This window comes from Pan paniscus, chromosome 22 (assembly GCF_029289425.2).
Source record: "Pan paniscus chromosome 22, NHGRI_mPanPan1-v2.0_pri, whole genome shotgun sequence".
Lineage (NCBI taxonomy): Eukaryota > Metazoa > Chordata > Mammalia > Primates > Hominidae > Pan > Pan paniscus.
The window spans coordinates 30908897-30934631 of NC_073271.2; the positions used below are offsets into that span (position 1 = coordinate 30908897).

General features: G+C 43.6%; 1 protein-coding gene across 7 annotated transcripts in view; it reads right to left on the reverse strand.

Moving 5' to 3' along the window:
- Window positions 1-1192: 1192 nt before the first annotated feature.
- Window positions 1193-25735, reverse strand: part of RUNX1 (RUNX family transcription factor 1) — a 264353-nt gene continuing 239810 nt past the window's right edge. For all 7 annotated transcript variants that reach the window (XM_034948206.3, XM_063601367.1, XM_003823964.6 and 4 more), the window contains 2 exons: window positions 12686-12847; window positions 1193-5985 (listed from right to left, as the gene is read on the reverse strand). In XM_034948206.3, the coding sequence (XP_034804097.1) occupies window positions 5510-5985; window positions 12686-12847 (638 nt within the window). In that variant the 3' untranslated portion in view covers window positions 1193-5509. The remainder of the gene's footprint in view (window positions 5986-12685; window positions 12848-25735) is intronic.

Below are 25735 nucleotides of genomic sequence, written 5' to 3' on the forward strand. Positions count from 1 at the left end.
TAAAAACCTAACTTAATAGTATGCACCTGTAACAATAGCTGAGGGTTGGCCAATCCCAGTGGTCATAATTCAACCACTCATAGACTGCTGAATGTTCAAACTGCGTTCAAATAAGGCAAACGCCAAGCTGTAACCAATCTCACTGTATCTGTACCTCACTTCCGATTCTTGTACATCACTTTACCTGTTTGGTCTATAAATTTGTTCTGACCACGAGGCACCCCTGGAGTCTCCGTGAATCTGCTGTGTTCCTGGGGGCTGCCCGATTCACAAATTGTTCATTGCTCAGTTAAACTCCTTTAAACTTGATTCTGCTGAAGATTTTCTTCTATCATCAGTCATGAGGTCCCATGAGACAGCAGTGACAGAACTGGAAGATACTTTAAACAGTAATTCTTGGTGGGAAGATACCTTGAGTTGAACCCAGAGTCTTGAAACTAAAATACTAAAGATACTTTGCACAGGGGTGGTGGTGAGAGAAGTCTTTCTTTTACAAAACTCCCAACCACTACCCAAGCCTGATTCCTGCAATGTACAGCAATGAAGGCAGATGAAGCTGCCTGGCCTTAGGTTGAACATACAGCCCTTTCCACTTTGGGTTTGCTAGTGTCATGTAACTCTTTTTAGTTTCTTTATTATTATTATTATTTTTGAGATGGAGTCTCGCTCTGTCGCCCAGGCTAGAGTGCAGTGGCGCGATCTTGGCTCACTGCAACTTCCGCCTCCCGGGTTCACGCCATTCTTCTGCCTCAGCCTCCTGAGTAGTTGGGACTACAGGCGCCCGCCACCACGCCAGGCTAATTTTTCATATTTTTAGTAGAGACAGAGTTTCACCGTGTTAGCCAGGATGGTCGCGATCTCCTGACCTCATGATCCGCCCGCATCGGCCTCCCAAAGTGCTGGGATTACAGGCGTGAGCCACCGCGCCGGCCTATTATTATTTTTTAAAACAAGCATTAAAACATGCTTCAGTGCTCTTTCATATGCAAAGAAGCAACCCTGGGAGCCTGCGCCTTTTCCAGGCCCTCATGCCTTCAGAAGCCAGAGTGTGCTAGGAGCACCGGGGGTGAGGACATAGCTTCAGCCTGAAGCTGTTCACTGGAGGTATCTTCCTAGTGTGTGCAGTGGGCTTTACTCGGTTTCCCAGCCCTCCATCTCAGAGAAAGACAAAACCAATTGGATATGGCGTATGTACTTGTCAAACTGTTTATTTGCCATTCACACTGATTATAACACTGGATTTACAGAAGAAACTGTGGTACAAAGAGAGGAAGGCTCTGGTGGCTCCTGAACAGCAGCAGTCCAGCTGCCCTGCTCAGGCTGGGCACGACGAATGCTCCCAGGAGAGGGGAGGCGGCCCACCCGACTGTGTACCGTGGACTGTGGACAGTGCAGTGCCTGCTCTCCTGTGCTATCTAGAAACACCTTGGAGAGAGGGTTCTGGGATATTCTCTCATGTCATCTGGCTGAAGACACCAGCTTGACAGTTTCCCTTTAGGAAGCATTCGATACGTTTGTACCAGGGAGAAAGAAGCCCACGCACGAATTTTCAGGATGTTTTGTGACCAAACCCAATAATTGCCACACGAATAGACCCTAGGTGGGGGCTGGTTTAAATAGGACCACATTTCCCGTTGCTTTTTCAGTAGATGTGTTATACCATCATTTCAATTTGAAAGTTTATTTTTTTCCATTGATTTTTATACATCCAGAATAACACAAATAACCAACAGTTCTTTTTCTTTTTTTGCACATTCATTTCCCCTAGAACAAAAAAAGTGAACTTAAAAAAAATTGGAACCATGCTATTAGCTGTTTACAAAAGTGAATAAGAAGTAGCTCATTTTAAAGTCTAAAATAAACAAAGTAGAAAGAAGCATTTTTGTCCCTACAGTATTTAGCAAACCTAAGAAAAAGTCCTTAGAAACACACACAAAAAAATTGAAAAAAAGTTATAGGCATTAACAATATTTTATAATGAAGCTTAAAATCTATTTACATACATAAATACAATTAACTTTGTTGATGCAACTCTTCTGGAAGGAAAAAAAGAGCCAAATGATCAGCCTCATCAATACTGACCTGGCTAAAAACAAAATTCCCAACAAACACACAAAAATCCCAAAACAAATGTATACGCTAGGGTAAACAAAAAGGCATTTTGTTCAGATGTAAAATATGTTTTGTGAGATTATTGTCAAACAAATTTTCATGTATAAAAGACCCAAACATGTCATTCCCCCCAAAAATAAAAACCAACAAAAATAAAAATCATCAGGACGGAATGTCCCAAGGAAACAGGTATTTCAAGGCAGAAATCTGCAATCCTAAATTGCAGGACATTTGAGTGGAACCATTCATTTCCTTTCTAATCAGAGCATTTCTGTTTATCTGCACAGAAACCCAAGGCAGCAGAAAGGCTGTCTATTTACTCACTGATTGTGATTTGCCCAGGAAAGTTTGCTGGTTTGGACAGCAAGCAGATCCAATATGGTTGGCAATGTCTCTGTTCTGCTGGAAGAAACCCATGAACAGGAGAAAGGCTGACTCACCATGTTCCTTTATGTGAAGGGGGAAGAACTGGACCTTCTTGTGTTCTGAAATTTGGTACTGGGTGGGGGTATGTGCTATCTGCTTAAGAGAATGTAGGAAAATGAGGAGGGAGAAAGTGGGGTTTGGAAGATAGAGGAAGAGAGAAAAAGAGGGAGATATTGGGGGGAAGAGAGGGAGGGAAATGTATTTTCAGATAGTGAGAAAAACAGAAAGAACTGAAATATGTATCCATGTTGAAATCATAAATAGGGACATGAGTAAGCAGTAGAAATGGCTTATTCAATACTTCTCCTGGACCAGACACATGCAGTTATTACATGATTGGCTTAAGGGTCTCATTGATACCTTAACTTTCCTGAGGGCAATGAATAAAAAGATACCTTAATCTACCTGAAGTCAATGAATGCAATTTTTCACACACACACACACACGCACACACACACACACACAAAAATGTGTTGCGTGAGACCTATCGCCAAAACAACTACGGTTTGATTTTTTTTGAAACAATTAAATACTATATATGCTGGTAAGAGTCTGTGAAACTCTAAATGACCAATCCAGTGAGCCTACAATAGTGACAAGGCCTCTCCACACATGGCTTTGAGAGTAAAGGTTCAATGTAAAAGATTATCTAATCAGAGCATGAGGCTGGTTTTGAGTTGGAATATCTTCAGGTAACAGAATTAAACTTAAAAACATAATTTTTTCCTTCATTTTTCTCCAGCATTTTTGCAGGTCAGACATGGCAACATGTGCTGAAAAAAACATTTCCGTTCAATTTGGGGGAAATGGGCTAATGGTGCTTTTCAGAAATTAAATTTTTACATTTGCTGTCATTTTATGGTAATTTAGCTGCAAAAATGTAATACGGAATAATATATGAAACTGAGTTGTGGAGGGAATCCTGTCAAAAATGAAAGTGAATATATTCTGAGTTTGTCCGAGATCTGCTATAGCTCTTCTCTAGATAAGAACGACCTGACAACATAAGCTGCTTTACTCTTTAACTCTTACCAAAGTGCTACTGCATGTGTGTAAAACAAATAATCAATATATATATAAGAAAACTCAAAAACAAGTTGTTTTAAATAAGTCCAGCTGTTTTTGCTGCCTGCAGCCAAAGATTTGCCTAATTTGAATGCTTAAAATTTATAAAATAAAAATCAAACACTGTTCTGAAGTCCTGCTTTCAAATACTCTTCAGAGTTGACCTGAAATCGTTTCAATGAATTTTAAGAGGTACGTTAAATAACCACCAGATCATTTGGAGCACACATGTGTCAAAATCAGCAGTTAGTATTTATGAGTTGTACAACAACTGCATTCTGACCAAATCCTCCAATAAAAATAGTGCCATAAAATTTACAGCGACATTGGATACCTTTGAACTGTAGCCACGGACAGTAGTGACATGAATCTTTCCTGTCACACTGGTGCACAGGTAAAAGCCCATATACCCCATAGGGTAGGGTCTCAGCCTGGTGAAAGCAACACAAAGATGTTGTTGAGTGAGCAGCACAGGACAGGGGGTCTTGCACCATGTTTTCCCACTTGTCTCCACTGAGGCACACAGAGGCAAATTGACTCCTTGAGGCCTGCTTCTGGTGGGCCCCTAAACTGCTATAATCGTGACCCCTAAATTCATTGATTTGGTTCCTATGTAAATGTGGCTCCCCTACACAGTTTACTTTGGCTGTGTTCTGTTACACAGCATCTGTGAAATTATCAGATGACCTTGGGGTGAGCAAATCCCTGGGCAGAAATCAAATCCTCTCCAAAGATGTAATTATTGGCACCTGCCTCAACCCTCTGGAACTAGATTGACCTTCTCTGTTTTAAGGAGGAAGTTAGATATGAGACCCTTGTTGAGCCTGGCAGAAAATTCCATACTTCTGATCCTTGGAGTGACCCTCAGTGTCTAAAAATCCTATTAAAAACATTGCTGCGTGAGCTACTCACTTGTTTGATTAACATGAAAGGGAGTTTAATGTAAACAATACTTCTGGATAACCAAGCGATCACATTACTCATCCTTTTTTTCTAGCCTTCTTCAATGTGATACATTTAACTTTGGCTACTATCAAGAACAAAAGAAAATGTAGTACTTGATATTTTTCTTAATATAAGTACATTTAAATAATTAAAAAATTATCAACACATAAATGTCTGAACATCAAGATACATAAATATCTGGGGATTCCTTGTGGGAATACAGTAGTTAAAAATGACCCAAAGCTGTAGCTGTTTCTCAAAAAAACAAAAACAAACAAACAAAAAAAACAACTACCCAAAAGTCCAAAAGAAAAGTTAAATAAAACTTAAAGAAAAGGGAATCATATTTCTTTCCATGGTCAAAGCAAGAAAGAAGCAAGCTCAATTTATATATATTTATATAAACGTATATAAAAATAAAAACCACCCAAATGCAAATACGCATTTTGCAATTGATAAGGTGCGGAAAAATTAAAAATAAGAATTAGATGCCAAACAGGGCGAGTTGCATCCCTCCTCTCCCCCCACCCCAACCAAAATTCCACACTCTTTGGAATAAACAACTTGGTTAAAAAGTTAAGTCAAGGGTATAAAATCTTTCTTTTTATTCACAGCATTGCTAAATCAGAAGCATTCACAGTTGCCCTCCGGGAATCTTCCTGTTTGCTTTCCAGCGCGTCCCCTGGGTGCTGGGGCCGGTAGACACCCTCGAGGTGCGTCGGCTCGGACACCTCCGCGAGGGCCGGGGCGCCAGCAGACGGCGGCGGCGTGGGCTTCTGGGCGCAGGAGGCTGCGCGGGCCTGACCTACAGCGAGATCCTGGCCGTCGGGCGCCCTCGGCCCCAGGACGGTGGCCGGGCCCAGGGCCCGGGATCCCGGCGGGCTTGTCGCGAACAGGAGGCCCGCGCGCCCGGAGGCGAAGGCGGCGGCCCGCGGGGCCCAGCCGGGCCGGGCCTGGCGCCTCAGTAGGGCCTCCACACGGCCTCCTCCAGGCGCGCGGAGGGCGCCATGTTGGTGGGGGAGTTGCTGTGGCTGCCCTCGGCCTCCACCACGTCGCTCTGGTTCGGGAGGCTGGGGTTGAGCAGCGCGGAGCCGGTGGAGGCGTTGGTGCAGGGCGGCAGGATGCGCGGCGGCGAGCGCTCGCCGCCCACCATGGAGAACTGGTAGGAGCCGGCCGAGGCGCCGTAGTACAGGTGGTAGGAGGGCGAGCTGGCTTGGAACGGGCCTCCCTGCGCTTGCGACGAGCCGGGGTAGGGCGGCGGCAGGTAGGTGTGGTAGCGCGTGGCCGAGCCCATGGCCGACATGCCGATGCCGATGCCCGAGGTGACCGGCGTCGGGGAGTAGGTGAAGGCGCCTGGATAGTGCATGCGGGGGTCGGAGATGGAGGGCAGCGCGGGGAACTGGCGCGGGTCGCTGAACGCCGTCAGGTCGGGTGCCGCTGCAGGGCGGGCAAGAGAACGGAGCGGAAGTGAGTAGGGGGTTGCGGAGGCCACAGCTCTTCCCTGTGCCCCAGGGGGCTACCCAGGATGATACCGCCTAGGAGGATGGGAAGCCACCCAGGATGCTACTGCCGGGGAGGACGGGGACCACCCGGGATGCTACTGCCAAGAGGACGAGGATTACCCAGGATGCTATACCCAGGGGGACAGGGACCACCCAGGATGCCACCTCCTGAAATGACGAGGATCACCCAGCATGTCACCTCCCAAGAGGATGGGGACTACCCATGATGCTATGCCCAGGAGGTCGGGGACCACTCAGGATGCCACCTCCTGAGAGGACGGAGACCACCCAGGATGACACCACCTGGGAGGATGGAGACCACCCAGGATGCTACCGCCTAGGAGGACGGGGGACACCCAGGATGCTACTGTCCAGCGAGATGGGTTTCTATCAGAATTTACCACCCAGGAAGATTGGAACCACACAGGATTGCTACCACCTGGGTGGATGGGGGCTACTGAGGATGCTGCTGCCTAGGGAGAGGGTTTCTACCCAGAATCTGCCACCCAAAAAGATGAGGTCACCCAGGATGCTATGCCCAGGAGGACGGGGATCAGGAGGCTGCTACTGCCCAGGAGGATGGTATAATCTACAGTAATATAATACAGTAATATAGAATATCATGTAATGTAATATGACATGATATATGAAATGATGTAGTATAGCATAATATAATATGTATAATATAGATATAATGTGCAATAGTATATACTATAATATGTATAACGTATATAAAATGTTGATATAATCCTAGGGTTGGCAAACTGCAGCCTGCCAGCCAAATCTGGCATTTTTGCATGTCCCAGGAAGTAAGAATGCATTTTACATTTTTTAAATGGTTGAAAAAAAAATCCAAAAAAGAATACTTCCTGACCTGTTAAAATGACAGGAAATTCAAACTTCAGTGTCCATCCATACTTCGGAACACATCCTCACTCATTCTTTCATGTACTGCCTGTGGTTGCTTTAAAGCCACTACTGTAAAGTCAGGTGGTGGTCAGTATAGAGACTGCAGAAGCCACAGAGCAAATATTTATTCTTTTTTTTTTTTTTTTTTTTTGGAGACAAAGTCTTGCTCTGTCACCAAGGCTGGAGTGCAGTGGTGTGATCTCGGCTCACTGCACCCACCACCTCCTGGGCTCAAGCAATTCTACTGCCTCAGCCTCCCGAGTAGCTGGGATTACAGGCGCCCGCCACCAGGCCTGGCCAATTTTTGTATTTTTAGTAGAGATGAGATTTCACCACGTTGGCTAGGCAGGTCTCGAATTCCTGACCTCAAGTGATCCACCTGCCTCAGCCTCCCAAAGTGCTGGGATTACAGGCATGAACCACCATGCCCAGCCCTAAAATATTTATTCTCTGGCCCCTTACAGAAAAAAGTTTGCTGACCCTCTATTTGATCAATATATTAATATACCAGTAATATAAATTAATCTGTGATATTAATATAGCAAATGATAATTTGACACTAATGTAAAGGATGCACAAATATGTTACTACTAACACAATATGTTATACATAATATATATCCTAACAATATTAATATATAATAATACATTACACATAGTATTTAGGTTGAATGATAGAAAATTGCCATTTTTATAGGCCTTCGACAGTTGAAAATTTGATAATTTCCTAGTATTTAAGCGAATGCATGGCTCAGTAGCAACTGCTGAGCGAATGTCAGGGAATATCATTACCACTCCTCCTCTCCATATCTACTTTCATACTAGTTCCACAATTTTAGAAACAGTACCGCCTTGAGTTCACCTGGTATTCTCTATTAGGCACTTCACTAATTTGTTAACACAAGTAGATGTAGGACCTTGATTTATCTACTCTGTTTTTTGCACATGTGGAAATTTTACCAGAAATTGTAAAGCTTTGTCTCTAAAACTCACTTTGTTACGACTGTACATTATTTTGTTAGGATTATGCATTTACAGTTTCACCAACTGGCTTTAGGGCTGTCCTGTGATTCACTGGCTCTCTCTGCATTTTTCTTACCTACAGGCTGCCCTTGGGAACTACGGAGGATTTGTGTATTAGGCAGGGTTCCCTATGTCTGTAGATCAGAGTTTCTCAACTGTTGACACTGTTGACATTTTGGGCCAGATCATGATTTGTTGGGGTGGAGGGGGGCTGTCTCGTTCATCGTAGGATGTTTGGCAGCATCTCTGCTTTACCCATTAGGTGTTAGTAGCATTGCCCGCCCCTCTTGTGACAACTCAGAATGTCTCCAGACATTGCCAGATATCCTGCGGGTGGGGTGACGGAAGCAAAGTCACCCCAGCTGAGAACCACCACTGCAGATGTAGGAGGGCACCCTGGAGAAGTTCAGGTTCCTTAGAATTATTCATTAAATGACCAAGCTAGGACTCTCCTCTTTATATCAGCAAATCCACAGACAGCAACAAACAGTAGAAACATGAATTCATTGTTTTAAAATGTGAAGTTCTCAGATCAACACACAAAATAACTCTTAAGCTCAGATGGCATGTGGCCTGTGTCCTTTTGAGTTCAGGCTGATAGAGAAAGTTGACAGAGCCAAAAGCTTGCTCTGAAAGGAAAGCTACCAAGGTGGATTAATCTGTTTTTGGAAGGCATCGGCAGTTGATCAACTTCCTCATATTTCAAGCCTATTATTCCAGCAGGGAGAGCTAGTGTGTTTTCTCTCTCGCTCTCTCGTCTCTTCCACACCCCATCCTCCCTCCCTCTAATGGCCTTTTATTGCTCTAACACATTTTTAAAAATGAACTCCTCTGTACCTTTGGGGTGAATGTGATGAGGGGATACACTCCTCATCAGAGGTAATTAAAGTTTATAGAAACAGCCCAAGTCTGTAGCAGATCCCTTCACTAATGAGGAAACCAGGAGTCTGACTTTCAAACAAACACTCCTGTTAATCTTTTCAAAGCCAGGCAGACATGTGGGCAGGGAAAACGTTGTAAACGGACAGTGGTTCTGAGGCTGCCCTTCCTTGGCCACACTCTAGTCATTCTTGAGCCAGGCCACACCTCATTCCACAGGGTTCATCCCTGCCCGCTCATTGGGGCTGTCTGTGAGCAAGCCCTGTGTCACTTGTTTTTGCTGACATGGAGAGCTGTGACATGTTTGAGAGTTAACAGGAAGCTTTAGTCCATTTTTCCATTTAGATTTATAGAGTCTACGGAGAAGCTGGGACAGGAGGAAAAGCATTAGGCAAATACAGTCAGTTTGTTGTCATCTGATGCAATACTCTGGACACAAATAAATGACTCTGCCCATTATTCCTCTTGCTTCATTTGCCCTGAGACAAAAAGGTGAATCCACTGGAAAATGAATGAAAGGTCACCCTGTTTTACAGCAATGTCTGGACATGCTCTGCCAGTAGGTTCCAACTACTACATGGTAATGTGGTGATGGTACCAAGTTACTGGAATCCAGAGTGAGTCCGTGATTTGTCATGGACATAAGTACTGGAATGATGTTATGGTCTCAGCTGTTGGGGGAAAATAGTTCTTTCACTTGTGAGCAGAACATCCAAAAGAAAGAGCTGCAATGCTGCCTGTGATCCTTCTTCTATGTACACATGAGCAACGTCATACTACAAAAGACCATCCATTTGGTCAAACTATCTTTTTTACACACATTTTGATAATAAAATATCTTAGGCCTTCTAGATATGCTCAGATTCAAATGCTATATTCAAATGTTGGTTTTCATCTTTGTGTCTTGTCTCAGATCCCTTATTCAAACCCATCAGTCTGCGCAGTTCACCCATCCAGCTGTAGCTCTTGTGTCCTTTTGGCTGGCCTGGTGTCCCCTGATTCAGCAGAAGTGTGGGGGGAGTTGGGATCCCCTGATATTCACAGGGAGTTTTTAAGAGTAGGAAATCTGGGGCTTAGGAGGTCCAGGTATTTTGGTTGGAAGTGTTTTCCCATTGATGGGGCTAAATATTTGCCATGACAGCTCAAGTCTTCGCTCTCCAGCTTGACATAGATGAAAGCAGCCTCGCTACAGGGCCCCTTCTACTGCCCCCAGAGGATTAAACAACCTGAGCAGGTAATGGCTGCCTTAAAAGGAGCTTTTGCATGACTCAGATTAATGCATGCTGTCTGTCGCCCAGGTTGGCAGCTAAACATTAATTTTTTTTGAAAAAGAAAAAAAAAAGTAAACCTCTAGATGACAACTCTTTTCAGACAAGGTGTGGAGTCTGTCTGCAAAGGATAGAGAGAGAGAGAGACAGACAGAGTCCAAGTCCCCAGCGCAGAAGGAAGCCCAGGTGGGGCTGGGGCCGGGAAGAGGGGCAGAGCACAAAGCTGTCGGGCTGGATTAAAAGGCAAAGCAGCCACAGAGCAGTGTCAGGTTCTCAAAGCTGTCGGCCAGGCAGCCACTTTCCTTTTATGTATTCTACCCCCCTCCTGCCTCCAGGTTTATGACAACACTTTTCAGGCCTGTGCTCCAGGCTTGATTTCTCAGAGGGAGTTCTGCCAGATTGAAGAGCAGTCTCCCATACTGTTCTATGCCACTGTGAAAGCTCATCTGGAATTCTGTCCTCCCTCCAAAAAGAAAAGAATCATTCTTGGGTTCTGAAATGAGGCATGGTTTTTATCTACTTCACACTCCCATGCCATAAAATGTTCTCTCTTACTCCTTGGGTGATTGAAGTCCAGGATATTCACAAATGTAACTGTGATATGGGACTTTGGAGTGCACATGTTACTCATTCCTTTTATTTAAAAAGTCACCCTACCATCTGAACACCAGTCAGCTGGAGGAGTTGGCCCCTAGGGTTCTTGGACTATAAGGTGCTGATCTTGGGTGATGACCAAGTCAAAAGACTTATGTAATAAATTCCAAAGGATAGACCCATAGCAGGAACATTCGAAGGAGAACAGGCATTATTTCAGGTGAAGACCGTAGCGGGTGGGCAGAGGGGTGCCCTGAGAATAATCAGTAAAAGCTGAAAGTGCCTTTGTTCTTGAGGGATAAGCTTCTAGAAACCACAAGCTAAACAAGATGCCAAGATACCTGTGCTACTCTCAATGCCTTAGAGCAGAATGTACCATGAAAATATTGGCATTAATGGCCAAAAGTAATGTGAAAACCAAGCACTTAAGTTGGTTTTCCTATTTTACTGTACCACCCAAGAATACTGGAAGGCAGTGGTTCTCACCTGGGGGCAGTTTTGCCCCTTGGGACATTTGGCAATGTCTGGAAACATTTTTTATTGTCCTAACTGGGGTGAGGGGGATGCTATTGGCATCTAGAGGCCAAGGATGCTGCTAAATATTCTCTGATGCTCAGGACAGACCCCCCCAACAAAGAATTATTTGGCCCCAAATGTCAATAGTACTGCTGTTGTGAAGCTCTTAGAAGGCATTCTGTGAAGCTCTAAGCAGCAGCTAAGGCATCTGGTGAAACCTGAAGTAATCACAACTGTCTGGAAAACACAACATTACACAACATTTAAAATGGCAGACATGACTCCACTGCCCCTGTGCCTGCCCCCTAATCTGCTATAATCTGATCCCAAGAGCTGAAAAGCAAGACCCGCCCCGTTCCCCCAACACACATGCAAGTGTGTTTGCAGGCATCATAACACTGAAGTTCTCTGAAGTATTTTCACAGTTTGGTGCAGCTCCAATTTCAAAGCCCCAAACACTAAGTTTCTTCTTTTGCCTTCAACAAAGGAATTTTTCTCTGTAACTCTGATTTCCCTGCCCACGAGCAAAGGTGAGTGCCAAGCCCAAAGGGCTCATAGGTTAAATGACTAATACTTAATGAGCTCATATTAACAACAATTATGCTAACCATGACACCTGAGTTTTTCACGCTGTTCCTCTGGCCTCTGCATGAACAGCGCTTAGTTGGAATGTCTAATTTGGGGTATACAGTCGGTTCTGTATATCCGTGGGTTCTGCACCTGTTTAACCAACTGTAGATCAAAAATATTATTTAAAAAAAAGGATGGTTGTGTCTGTATTAGACATATACAGACTTTTCTTCTTGTCATTCCCTAAACAATGCAGTATAACAAGTATTTACATAGCATTTACATTTTATTAGGTATTACGAGTAATCTAGGGATGATTTAAATACACGGGAGGATATATATGTTATATATAAATATACCATTTTATATGAGGGACTTGAGCATCCATGGGTTTTGGTATCCATGGGGGGTCCTGGAACCAGTCCTCCATGGATACCAAGGGGCGGCTGTATTTACTTCCCATTCCACATGTACCCCCGTGTGCTGTCCATGTGATCTGTGAACATTTACCACCACGGCATGGACCAGTCCCATTAGTCCAGAATTCATTTGGAATAATGAGTCCTAAAAGTTGACTACTTTGGCTTTTTATATTGTTCTTAACCCTTCAGTCACCATCCTTTCTTGCCAAATGTGAACAACTTTAGAATGTCTAAGGAACCTACTTCTCCAAGCCACTTCTGCCTTCACATCCACAATCTCTGCCTCTTATGTATCCAAGAAAATCAGTGCATGGGCATGGGACTCAGAGTAGAGATAGGTCACCTTTAAACCATGTTTTACTCAATAATGTTCTGCCAACTCCTTCATGCACCTCTAGTGTCCTGGACCTTCCACCCCAGCTCAGCTGCAAAGAATGTGTTTTCAAGTGGCTTACTTGAGAGTCGACTGGAAAGTTCTGCAGAGAGGGTTGTCATGCCGCTGGCACGTCCAGGTGAAATGGGCGTTGCTGGGTGCACAGAAGGAGAGGCAATGGATCCCAGGTATTGGTAGGACTGATCGTAGGACCATGGTGGGGATGGTTGGATCTGCCTTGTATCTGAAGAGAATCAGAAAGGTCAATTATATGTCAAGTGGGGTGGGATTTAAAAAATGTCTTTTAATAAGAAATGAGTGGCCCTTGTTCAAATATGTCACATACATGTATGTGGCCTATGTACCAGGGTTTAATAAGCCTACTCAAGTCCAAGTATCTGCCTCTGTTGGATTATTTTCCCCCAAAAGAGACTGATTCTTGGAGATTTTCACCTGATAACTATTCCTTCCAAAGGTTTTATTTAATCATGCTAACAATGATGAGAGGAATGGATTACACTTTCAAGGTAGAAGTATTAATGTCCAGACTGTTGAACTGCAGCACTTGAGAACTTCAAGTATCATATGACTGCTGACATGATTTCAGCTTTGCCAATAATTACAATTATCATCATCAGAAACATTTTATAAACCCAGGGGATCACCTGTCTGTGTTCGGTAAGAACGTAGAGTTTTGGGCTTTTTTTTATACCTTTACCTTTGGCAAAAAGTATTCCATGGGCTGGTAAATGTTTTATATTAAGGCGAATTCTCTCCCAAGGATGACAGGAAAGAAGGTCTGGCTGGGAAACCGGCAATGAGGTCTAATGACTAGTTCACAAACCCAGCAGTAGAACTGGCCCTATCAACCCAAGCCTTCTGTTCCTTTTCAGGACTTCAAGTTTGCAACTTTTAAAAGTCAGAGTTTTTAGCAGGTATTTTATAGATTGCCATTATAAGAGGCCTGGGATAGAGAAGAGACAAAAGTCTGACTTCAAAAGATTTAGACAAAATGGATTTTGTCAATTTGACTCCAGCGTTCAAAGGAGTCTTAATTTTCAAAAGCATCATACTGTTTGCAGATGAAAAGGGGAGGAAAACCAACTCTATTCTTAGGCAAATGTGTAAGGAAACTTAAATTGGACACTGTCCCACTAGAAGACAGTTTTACATTTCTTTGGAGTTAAACATTAATTTTCTCTTTATGTCCCAACTTTGTGGACAAAGATAACAGTGAACTACCGTAACTCCCAAGGGTCTTCACAGCCAGAGCTTCATGATCCTGCAGGTAGCAGTGTAGGAAGAGCAGACTTCTTTAGGAAAATACTGGGTATAAGTTTTGTATAGGTCAGGACATAAAGAAATGAGCTATTTCTGCTCATTATAAAATATTCAGATCTGCTTCCTCCAGGGGCTTTTCATTTCCAGCAGTTCAAGTTTGCCTTTCTGTTTATCTCTTTGAAGCTGCCACAGTGGATAACAGAATCAGACATTTGGAGACCCAAGTCTTCCTCCCCAGTATTCTCCTGACAGCCTCCCTCCCTCCCTCATACTGATTCATTTCTTTCTTTTTTGTGTGTGAGTGAAAATAACTGATTTTTTAAGTTTAAAAAACCTGGTAGTTCCCAGGCAAATAGTTTAACTTGGAATCTTTGAAATCTAATATTAAAGAAAGGTCTTCATTTTATTCCAATTTTAGAGGATTTAAAGAGCTGGCAAGGAACAAAAGGAGCTGGTCCATTTTAAACTCAGCAGAAAATAAATGTTCAACCTTGGCTGAAGCTCCTGTGTAATCTTACAGCTAACAGTGTTTCCAATGACTAAAGGCAAACAGAAATAGCAGACGGTTCAATATCCCCATGCTACTGCAAGTATTTTGCTCCAAGTGAAAAAAAATCGTATACTTAGATATTTTGTATAAGACATGCGTATACACTAGAAACACACATTTACTAAGTGAATATATAGTACTCCAATATTTTAATCATTTTAAAAGCAAACAAAAGAGGTTTCAGAACTGTCATAAAGCCCCCCGGGGTGTGAATTGCGGTACAGTAATTCACGCCTTGTTGTGTAGACAGCCTCACACCTCTAACCCCATGTCTAAAGCCACACTAAGCATAAAGTACTATGCCATGATTCATGCTCTGTCATGTTTTACTGTAGTGAAAAAGTCGTGCTAGGCTTTTCTAAACTCATAATTAAACCATGCAAACGTTGCATAATATTTCACAGCCTTTAAAAAATATGCTTTGGTAAAATGATCTTTATGATTAAAGTCCAAGTTCTATGAGTTTTTTTTGTTTTTTAAAGACAGGCTTGCAGATTCCACATTTTCTGACTTCACACCGTAACTTAGCTTTTCAGGTGTTGGAGGGGAAGATGGCAGTCAACACCCTGAAGCCCACCCAACCCCCACATCAGTTTTCTTTCATGAGACCACAGTGACCTGTGCTTGGGTTCATTGCCAGTGGTGGGCCAGAAGGTGGGGATGGTGAGCCTCTAATGTTGGGGTTTTAGTTGTTTCCTCTTCTACCTGTGTTACTAATAGAAAACAAAAACAAAAAAGGCCTGATAATATGGTGCATTCTGGGTTTAATATTCATTACTGTCTTTGGTCTGACAGGGCCAACATGAACTCATGGGCCACCCAAGCACTGGACTAATAGGCAGGAGAGGTGGGCTCTTGGTCTTTCTGTCTGGTGAGCAACTGGGTGACATTGGATTACTCACTGACACTTTCTTATTCTCACCTCTGAAGGGAGGTGATCCCTAAATCCTTTCCAATGGTGACAGAGCAGGATTCTAATTCCAATAGGTCCTACACAGTATTTCTTTGCTTTACTTGTGCATTAAGCAGAGTCAGGGAAGAATCAGATGTGGGGTGAAGAGTGGTGCCTGTAATAATAAATTTGTGTATTCTGGGAAGAGGAAGTAGAGGAGAGTAGATGGGAGTTATCCAGAAAAGGCCCCAGGCTGAGGAAGAGAACCACTGTAAATCATTCTCCAGAGCACAGGGCTACTTGTTCTTGAAAGAGTTGCCTCTGATAAGTCAATCCATCTAAAAGAACAAAAGCTTATTGAACATTTACAGTGTGCCAGGAATGTGCTAATTTACCTGGTAGGAGAGTGATGAATAAGACCAATATGGTCCCTGCCCCACAGGCACTTACAGTCAGTGAAGATCCCAGGATCTTGTGATGCTTGGAAAGGCATCTTCCTGTGGCATTAATCATCATACTGGGTGTTGCTTCATTCATTTATTCATTCATATGTTCATGAAATTACTTTTTCATTCACTCATATTTCCAACAAACATTTTTGCTTCACTTGGGCCACTGTTTTGGGGACTCACTAGTGAATGGAAGGTTCCTGCCTTCTGGAAGTTACAGCTACTAGGGTGCCTAAGGGCTGTATCTGGGCTAACTGCTAGATTAGCTGCCTAATTTGGACTTGCAAACAGCTGTTCCCAAGGTAGAAACAAGAACCCTAGTGGTATCTATTACATGCTTATGTTCTGCCTCTGAGAGGAGGAGACTAAGGAAAGCACCGAACTCAAATCACAGACAAATTTCAGTTTGCATCCTGCCTTCACCATAAACCAACTGGATGACCTTAGGCAGGTCACTTATTTTCTCTGATGCATAGTTAGAATTCTGACTTCAAAGGGTAATAGGAATAAGTGAGATAAACTATATGGAAAGCAAGTATCACAATTTCTGGCCATAGTAAATGCTCAATAAGTCTGAATAACCTTTATGATTATATTACTAAAAAGGAAAAGAAATCCATGCCAAGGGACTTATCTGATGTTCATTGGTGAGACCACACACATTTGCTCCAGGATAAGGCTCAAGTAATAGTGTTTTGTTCACAGCTACAGTCTTGACAGACACACTCTTCAGGCTGGAGAGGAGCTGGGCTCAGGAGATTAAATGGTAAAGGGGCAAATTTCCAAAGATTGGAAATTTGGGATTAGGATGGAGAAGGCAGGAACTCAGTATCTCAACCAACTCATGTTTCTATTAAAAACTACTGGATTCAGGGCCGGGCGCAGTGGCTCATACCTGTAATCCCAGCACTTTGGGAGGCCGAGGCGGGTGGATCATGAGGTTAGGAGATCGAGACCATCCTCGCTAACACGGTGAAACCCTGTCTCTACTAAAAATACAAAAAATTAGCCAGGCATGGTGGCGGGCGCCTGTAGTCCCAGCTACTCGGGAGGCTGAGGCAGGAGAATGGCATGAACCCAGGAGGTGGAGCTTGCAGTGAGCCAAGATCGCGCCACTGCACTCCAGCCTGGGTGACAGAGCCAGACTCCGTCTCAGAAAAAAAAAAAATAAATAAATAAAAAACACTGGATTCAAAAATTTAAATTTGAGCCTTTATGCATACTGGTTTTCCAGGCTAAATGATGTCTGATGCAGCCACTTTACTGAGGCCATTTCGTGATGGGTTATTTTCAGCTTTTCAATCATCAATAATGGGTAAAACAGGCCTTCTACTCCTTGATCCCCATTCCCTTCCATTTGAAATGGGAAGTTAGGGATAAGGTAGAGTTGAGGTTAGTGGTGAGCTCAGAGGTGTACACGGCATATATCACACAAGAAGAAAGGAGAGTGCTTTTATCTTTTGATGCAGCAATATTAAAATGTCTCTAGAGTCAACAATGACCCTTTTAAATAATTCATGTCAGAATGTCCTGCTGCTTCTAGTTTCAGTTCCAAAATGTAAAGAGCTTGAGAGTCATCACTCTTGTTTTTATAAGAAAAAATGCTGAACAAACTGAAAATCCATGACTTTTCTTAAGTCCAGTGGAAAGCTGAAGTTGCAGGGCAAACTGCAACCCCAAATTTTGAGAAGCAGGCAAATATAGAGAATCATAGGTCTGCTTGCTGGGAGCAGAATTTCTGAATTCATAAACTGATGAGAACACTTAATGGTGATTTTGACAGATTGCTAGAGGCTCAGTACAGACTAGTGTGCGAATAAGACACTCCTAGGGGCTACAGTTTCAGGAGGAAGTGCACTGTTGTGGGTTTTTCATTCAGGAACTCCACCAGATTCTCACAGGATCCAATATATTATTATGACAGTGGGTTATGGCTGAAAGAGCTTCAACATATTGACTAAGGAGGAGTTCATAGAGAAGCTCGCAGATGACATGGGAGACAAAAACAAGGACACTAGAAGAATTTGAAGTCTCTGGTACCTTCTGAAAACATTAAATACAGCCCAACTCTTGGGTACATGAGAATAATAACTCACGCTAAAGGCCTACTAAGTTCCTATTGCCTGATAAATCATGTTAAACTTTCAATAAAAAATTACAAGAAAGGCAAGAAAAAAACACAGTCTGAAGAGACAAAGCAAGCATCAGAACCAGACCCAGATGTGACACAGATTTTGGAATTACAAGACAGGGAATTTAACAATGATTAACATGTTAATGGCTCTAGTGGAAAAAGAAGACAACGTGCAAGAAGAGATGGATGATGTAGGCAGGGAGATGGAAACTTTTTTTTTTTTTTTTTTTTTTGAGACAGCGTCTCGCTCTGTCACCCACACTGGAGTGCAGTGGCGCAATCTTGGCTTACTGCAACCTCCGCCTCCTGGGTTCAGGTGATTCTCCTCCTCAGCCTCCCGAGTAGCTGGGATTACAGGCACCTGCCACCACGCCCAGCTATTTTTTCTTTTTTTTTTTTTGTAATTTTTGGTAGAGACAGGGTTTCACCATGTTGGCTAAGTTGGTCTCGAACTCCTGACCCCAGGTGATCCACCCACCTCGGCCTTCCAAAGTGCTGGGATTACAGGCATGAGCCACCGTGCCCAGCCTGAAACTCTTAACACTCAAAAGCAAATTTTAAAAACCAAAAGCACCCTAACAGAAATGAGGACTGGCTTACTTAGTAGACAGAACATGACAAAGCAAAGAACCAATGAACTTGAAGATACAGAAACTTACCAAACAAAAAGATAAAGAGGAAAAAGAAAGAACATCCAAGAACTGTGAGAAAGTTTCAAAAGATGTAATGTGTAATTGGAATACCAGATGGAGAAGAAAAAGAAAACAGTGGAAGAAATACTTGAAGTATTAATGGCTATGAATTTTCCAAAATTAATGACAGATACCAAACCACAGATCCAGAAAGCTCAGAGAACACCAAGCATAATAAATACCAAATCTACACCCAGGCACATCATATTTAAACTGCAAAAAACCAAAGAGAAGAGAAAATCTTGAAAGAAGCCAGAGAGGGGAAAAAGCCAACACCTTATCCATAGAGGAAAAAGGATAAGAATTACATCATCTTTCTCTTCAGAAACCATGCAAACACAAAGAAAGGAGAATAAATAAAGTGTTGCAACAAAAAAGCTACCAAACTATTATTCTGCATTCAGCAAAATTATCCTTCAAATTCAAAGAAATAAGGATATTTTCTGACAAACAAAACTGGAATAATTCATTGCCAGCTGACCTGCCCTATGAGAAATGTCAAAAAGAACTGCGTAAAAAAGGAAGAGCGTTAGAAAAGTACTATATTAAGGTAAAATTAAGTTTTATTTTTCTTAACTGATCTGAAAGAACTGTGTACAATAATAGTAACAAAGTATTGAGTGATTACAGCATGTGGATAAATGAAATAAAAGGCAGTAATGATATAAACAGGAAGGAAGAAGTGGTAGTTATTTGATGCTAGATGTAGATTAGTTATACATGTACTTTTCAAACTCTAGGGCAGTAACTAAAAACATTTTTAAAAAGAATGATTAATATGCTAACAGAGGAGATAAAATGGAATCATATAAAATGTTCAGTTAAACCTATAAAAGGTAGAAAAAGAGGTGTGGGGGGAAGAATCAGGTGCAACAAATATAAAAGTTATAAATATGATTGATACTACTGCAGTTATATTAATACTTAGGTTAAATATGAATACTCTAAATGCACCAATTTAAAGACGGAGATTGTCAGTGTGGATTAAAAACAAGACCCAACTACATATTGTCTACAAGGGACCTATTTTAAATAAAAATATTCATACAGATTACAAGTAAAGGGATGGAAAAAGGTACACCATGCTAACACTGATTGAAAGAAAGCCAGAGCAGCGATGTTAATTTTATACAAAGCTGACTTCAGAGGAAGGACAATTTTCAGGGATAAAGAAGGGAATTACATGATGATAATGTGGGTGAATTCTCTAAGAAGACAGCATCTTTAATATATGTCCACCTAAAAACTGAGTGTCAAAAAACATGAGGCAAAAACTGATAGAACTACACGGAGAAATAGGTAAATACGCTATTACAATTGGAGACTTCAATAACCCTCTTTCAGTAATTGATACATCAAGCAGGCAGAAAATTAAGACACAGTTGACCTAAACGGCACTACCAGTCAACTTGATCTAATTAACATTTATGGAATACTCTAACAACAGCAGAATACACATTCTTCAGCTCACATGGAAGATTCACCAAGATAAGCCATATTCTGGGCCACAAAACACACTTTAAGATCCTTAAAAGTGCAGAAAGCATACAAAGTATTTTCTCAGACCACATGGATTTAAATTAAAAAGCCAATAATAGATAACTGGAAAATCTCCAAATATTTGGAGATTAAACAACATACTTCTACATTAGACGTGGGTCAAATAAAAAGTCTCAAGAGAAATTAAAAAATGTTTTGAACTAAATGAAAATACAACTTATTACAATTTTTGGATGCAGACAGAACAGTACTTAGAGGGAAATTTATAGCATTGAATACATATATTAGAAAAGAAAGATCCAGAATCAGTCACTGAAGCTTCTACCTCAGGAGACTGGAGAAAATAGCAATACAGACCTCAAGCAAGCAGAAGAGAAGAAATAATAAAAATTAGACTAGGAACCAGTGAAATTAAATACAGGAAAATAATAGAGAAAATCAATAGAACAAAATATCTTGTTCTTTGAAAAGTTCAAAACATCCCTCTTTGTCCTCGTGCTCCCCACAGGCGCTGGGAGAAGATGGATAGAGACCCCTCCCGGCCCTCCTCTGACTGTCCACTCTAGGGTCTTTTAAACACCCACCCTCAGAAGCTGGGTTTCCAACAGCACCCCTTGAGCAGTGGCACCCTTCTTCATCCTGGGCTTGGAGAAGGTTATAGTTAGAAAGCCCCTTCCTTGATTGTGTGGCTGACATCTTTAAAATGCCAGGTCTTTCAGTCATCTCTCAGAGCTATTTAAAAATAAAAGTCACATAGACCACAGGGTTCTACCATCTATTTTTGAAAAAGGCAAATCAGCTTGGTGAACATATAAACCCTAGGGGCAGCCCTGGTTATTTCCCTGGAGGAATTTTTTCCCTCCTTCATCCTGGAGGAAGGTAGGGACATTCCCAGGGTTCCCTCCAGATTCACCTCAGTCATGGGGAGCTGGTGTAATGCCCTCTTGGAGACCTCAGAACACACAACAGGATGTGACTCAGGACTCAGAGATGTGAGTCAGTTTCCAGGGTGATGTGTTAGGGCGAGCCCCAGTGGTGGTTTGCATCTCACTGTCTGGGACCCCTGGGAAGAAAGGCCTAGGCTCCCTTGCAGACAAAGGGGGTGACCCCAGATGCTTCCCAGCATCACATCTGTCAGAGATGTGTGATGTCAGGGGCCTTTCAGAGTCCCTGGGGGTGGGTGACTCTGCTCTGAAAGGGACATTTCCCTGAAAGTTCCACTGTCTTTGAGAAGCAGTGTTTCCTCTGGCCTCTGCAGCAGGGAGCAAAGCTCCGGCACAGCACAAGTAAGAAGAGCAGTCACCTATTCCTACTACAGGTACCCCCAGGTAGCAGACACCGGCTCAGCACACTGTTGCTATATCATTGAAATCCCATGATAACATGAGTCAGTCAGCACCAGCTCTGGATCCTGGAAAAAAGGGAGGTTGTGAAACAGCTCCAGGATTTGCCAACCGTTCGTCTCTGGCCGGCTGCAGACATCTTGGTTAGTCATGTGTAGCTCAGATGCATTCATTGTTCCAGCAATTACTTTGAAGGGAAGCAGACAGACCAAGCTGGGGCAGAACCCTGCCTGGGTATGCTGTTTTAAAGGCCTCAGGTTTTGAGGGATCCCATCCTCACTGCCGACCTGCCAGCCTGGGAGGTGGCAGGCTGCCTGCGGGAAGGAAGAAGGGAGCCCTGTGTCTGCCTCTCCACCACTCCCTGCTTCCGGGACCCGTATTCATCACCTCGCCGGGGAACCTTTGTGGCTTTGTGGTCAGGGCCCTGTGAATCAAGAATGCTGGTTCCTCACATCAGGCCGCCCCCAACCCTGCTGGTTCACCCTGGAGTCCTTTTCTTTTCAAACCTCTGTTTCCTCACCTCTAAAAATGGGGGTAACCAGGCTCACTTGCCTCACAGGTGTGAGAGTTAATTAATGCTTGTGGGGCAGCTTTGAGATCCACAGATGAAAGGTGCTCTATAAACGCAAAGTGCAATTCCTCATTAGCACTGTCAGACGGTTCCCAGGGGAAACAGTTCACCCTGGACCACGAGGCTGCTACCCTCAGCCAGATGAGTCTGACACACGTCTGGAAAAGGGCTCCGTATTTAGGCAGAGTGCTTTTGGAGGGAGGGTTCAAGGATAGGTCACTAGCTTCCAGAAAAGATGGGTGTTTTTAGAACATGTCTCATTCTCAGTTGGCATCGTGTCCCTGAGGCAGAGGGAGAGTGGCCTTCAGTGCACACAGCTGGAGGGATCATAGTTCAGAGGGAACAGAAGGCACCTTCTGGTGTCTGCTGCCTCCTCCCTTGCAGACAGATTCTTTCTCTGTACTTTGTTAAATAAACATTTGTTGCAGACATCTTTTCCATAAGGATCTTCTGCACTGCGCACTTTCTGCACCTCTGCCCCCCGTATACAACTTTCCAGGCCTGAAGGAGCTCTACAGACAGGTTGGGTACATTCCTGCAACACCAGCACATCATGGATGTTTAGATTCTTCCATGGCCACCCTATTTATTTCCTTCCACTCCTCCATGTCCTTCTTCTCCAGGAGGGTAAAGACAACTTTCTGCTCCCTTCTACTCCTCTGGCACCTTTGCCCCGCTTAGTTCCTTGAAAAACATGAGCCAGAAATATTGTGTTGAGGGCTGGGATAGCTCAAGCAGCCTCCATCCTGAGATTGGACCCTTGGTGGAGAATGAGGATACTCACTCCAGTAAAACAAATCACTGACACCTCAAGTGGGAGCTGGGAAGCTTCAAGCAGAAGAGGCACAGCATCTCCCAGAACTGCACACAGCTAAAGAAACAGAATTTTCTGAAGAACACTCCATTGAGGTGGCACCTGATATCAAGAGGATTGTGCACGCTTGATAGTCTATGCTTGGAAGGCCTGGGTTGGGAGACTGTCATCTCCAACCTGCAGTCCAGGCTGGGCATGGAAGGCCGTGCTTTACAGCCAATCTCCACTGTGCTGATGAGGGGCCGGTGGGATGTCCTAGAGAGGCACCTGTGATATCTCTGGCTAAACAGATACAGTTAAGAGCTGTCCCTGGGGCAGATCATATTAAGTAACATGGCTGAGATTTGCCAGGGTCCATGTAATGCCTTAGGGTGTCAGCAGGCGAGAAGAAAAAAGAAGTGACTTTACGTCTGGGACTGCAGAGGCTACAAAATGATGAACCCCCTAACCTATGAGTTGTCGATATTGGAGAATACGATGCTTTTGAGCCCAGCTCAGATGGAGATCTGTTCCACACAGGTGTGTGTCATGCCAGTTTGCAGCCTGGGCTTCCTCTGGTGACTACCCCATCCATCTCTGCCACTGCCCCAGCTCTCTGTGCCCAAGTGCTGTCCCTGAGCCAGACCTCTGGTGAGAGAGGCCGAGGGGGCATGGAGCAGTGATCCCAAAAGCCTTCCTCTCTACACAAACCCAACCACGGGTTTCTCAGTGGGCATTCTCCTAGCTGCAGCCTTAGTTTTTACTTTGGCACTTTTTTGATGTTGTAAAATGTTAGAACTGTTTGAAAAATTCTAGAGTGGCTTGAAGCCCAGCAAGCAGTCTCTGTTGTCTTCTGCTTCCATATGACATGGGCCCTAAGGCAGGCTTATTGGATTTTATGCCAGGGATTCTGGTTTTAAGCAGCAAACTCTGAGGCATGGCATTCTAATAAAATCAGAAGAAAAACTCATATGAATGGGGGAAAAGGAGAATTCAAAACAATAAACATGAAATATGGCTGAATATAAAGATGCTTTTGTTTGTTCTGGCCCCAAACATTTTCAGGATTTGGGGACCTCATCCCAGAGCTGTCTCTCTAAAAGCCAAAAGGGCTTCAGTAAGGATACAATAAGGGCATAGTTCTGCAGTCTGAGAGGTAAGGACAGAGACCCTAGCTTGGCCCCTCACTCACAGTGTGCTGAAGCAAGTAACTTAATGCCTTGGAGACTCAGTTTCCCCCCATAAGGAGATGTTATTGCATCTGTCCCTTAGATTCCTGGGAGGGTGAAATGTGCCCCTCTGCCCGATATTGTCAATGCAGTAGCTGGCACCTTGAAGGCAGGAAACAGTCTTCTCTCCCCTGCCCTTCCAGGAAAGGATAACAGTGTCTGGAGAGTACTGTTGGCTTAGCTGGTTGGTGCTCCAGGTAACAGAAGAGGGAGAGGCTTGGTCTCACAATGCCACCAGAAATGAGACCTTCCTTAGGCAGCCAGAGTTCCAAGGTGCACTATTCCAGCAGGGTAGCATGCACCGCTAGGATGCAACATAAGCCCTTCCTCCTGCAGAGCAGCAGCCTCCTCCTTCACAGGGAGCACCACAGCCACCCTGCAGAACACAGCTGCGTCAGGGCCTCACAGCAGTGTTGCACCGTGCCAGCCACAACACAGAATCTGAAAGCTGCATTTTACAAATCGAGGATTCACTGCTCTTTGTCTTGTGAAGTGTGACCCACAATGAATGGCAACCGTTCTTTCTTTAAGAGCTTCCACTTCCACGCTCCCAATTTGAAGGCTATCCTGACAAAGGGAAGTAGAATTCCCCAAGTGGAAGTGCCTCGTCCCCTTCAATAAATGCGAGTGAAATCAAAGGGCTGCTTCTGTGCTCTCTTCCTCTGTTTTTCTCATGCAGTCCTCCCATCTGACTACCTTGTCACAGCTCTTTTTTTCCTACCTGCATCCTCTTCACCTTGTTTTCCTTTCCCACACATCAGGCCAAGGCTTCTAGAATTCCTTGCAGCAAGAGCTGGAGGACAGAACCTCAGGGAACTGCCCTGTGGGAATGCTTCATGTCGTCTTCTACACGCCCTCTGACCTGGCTGCTGCACACAGGTCTTTCACTCTATGTGATTCCCTGGCTGCCCCTTCACCTCCAAGAGCTCTGAACAGCTTTAAAACTAGGAAGTCTCTGAATGTGCAGAACAATGAGTTTCTCTCTTTCAGTAGGGCCTTGCCACCCCAGTTGTTGTTTTTATTCCCCCCTCTGATATGCTAGAGATAATGATAGATCCAGGAAGTATATTTTCTTCACACTAGGAGGGGCCTTGCCCCACAACTGGAGACATGCCATTCCTGTCTTTACTGTCTGTTCTGATGGGAGCTCCTGAGATGGCAGGACAGGCAGCCTTCATTCCTAAACACAGTGTCCTGCAGACCCACCCGCTCCAGCTTATTTTTCATAGACATATTTCTGGAGGAGTAGTGTTTATTATACCTCTGAAACTCAAGGCTTCTCCATGCACAGAAATAGCCTCCAAGAAACAGCCCTCTATACCCCCGAGAAATGCCCCCAAGAAACCTCCATGCCCCTGAGAAATAGCTCTCTTGCACCTCTCTATTTTTTGAAATTTCTTAAATATTTGCCACCAAGCAACAGAGTGAATAAGAGGCTAAAATGTTCCCTCATTTGGTGACAAGTTCCTATGCAAGTTTTGAATTATTTGGAATAATTGGATTTCTTTGGCTTGTGAGCCAAGGGGAATCACTATCACTTTCTTCTATGGTATCAGACAACTCCCTCTTTCTTCTAAGTTCCCCTGCTGCAGTCTTCTCCCCTACCTTCATGTGAGAGCTACACAAGGGGAATTTGTTCACTTAAGTTTGCAGCCATTTTGCACACCCCAAAGAGTTGACCTTGATGTGAACTAATTG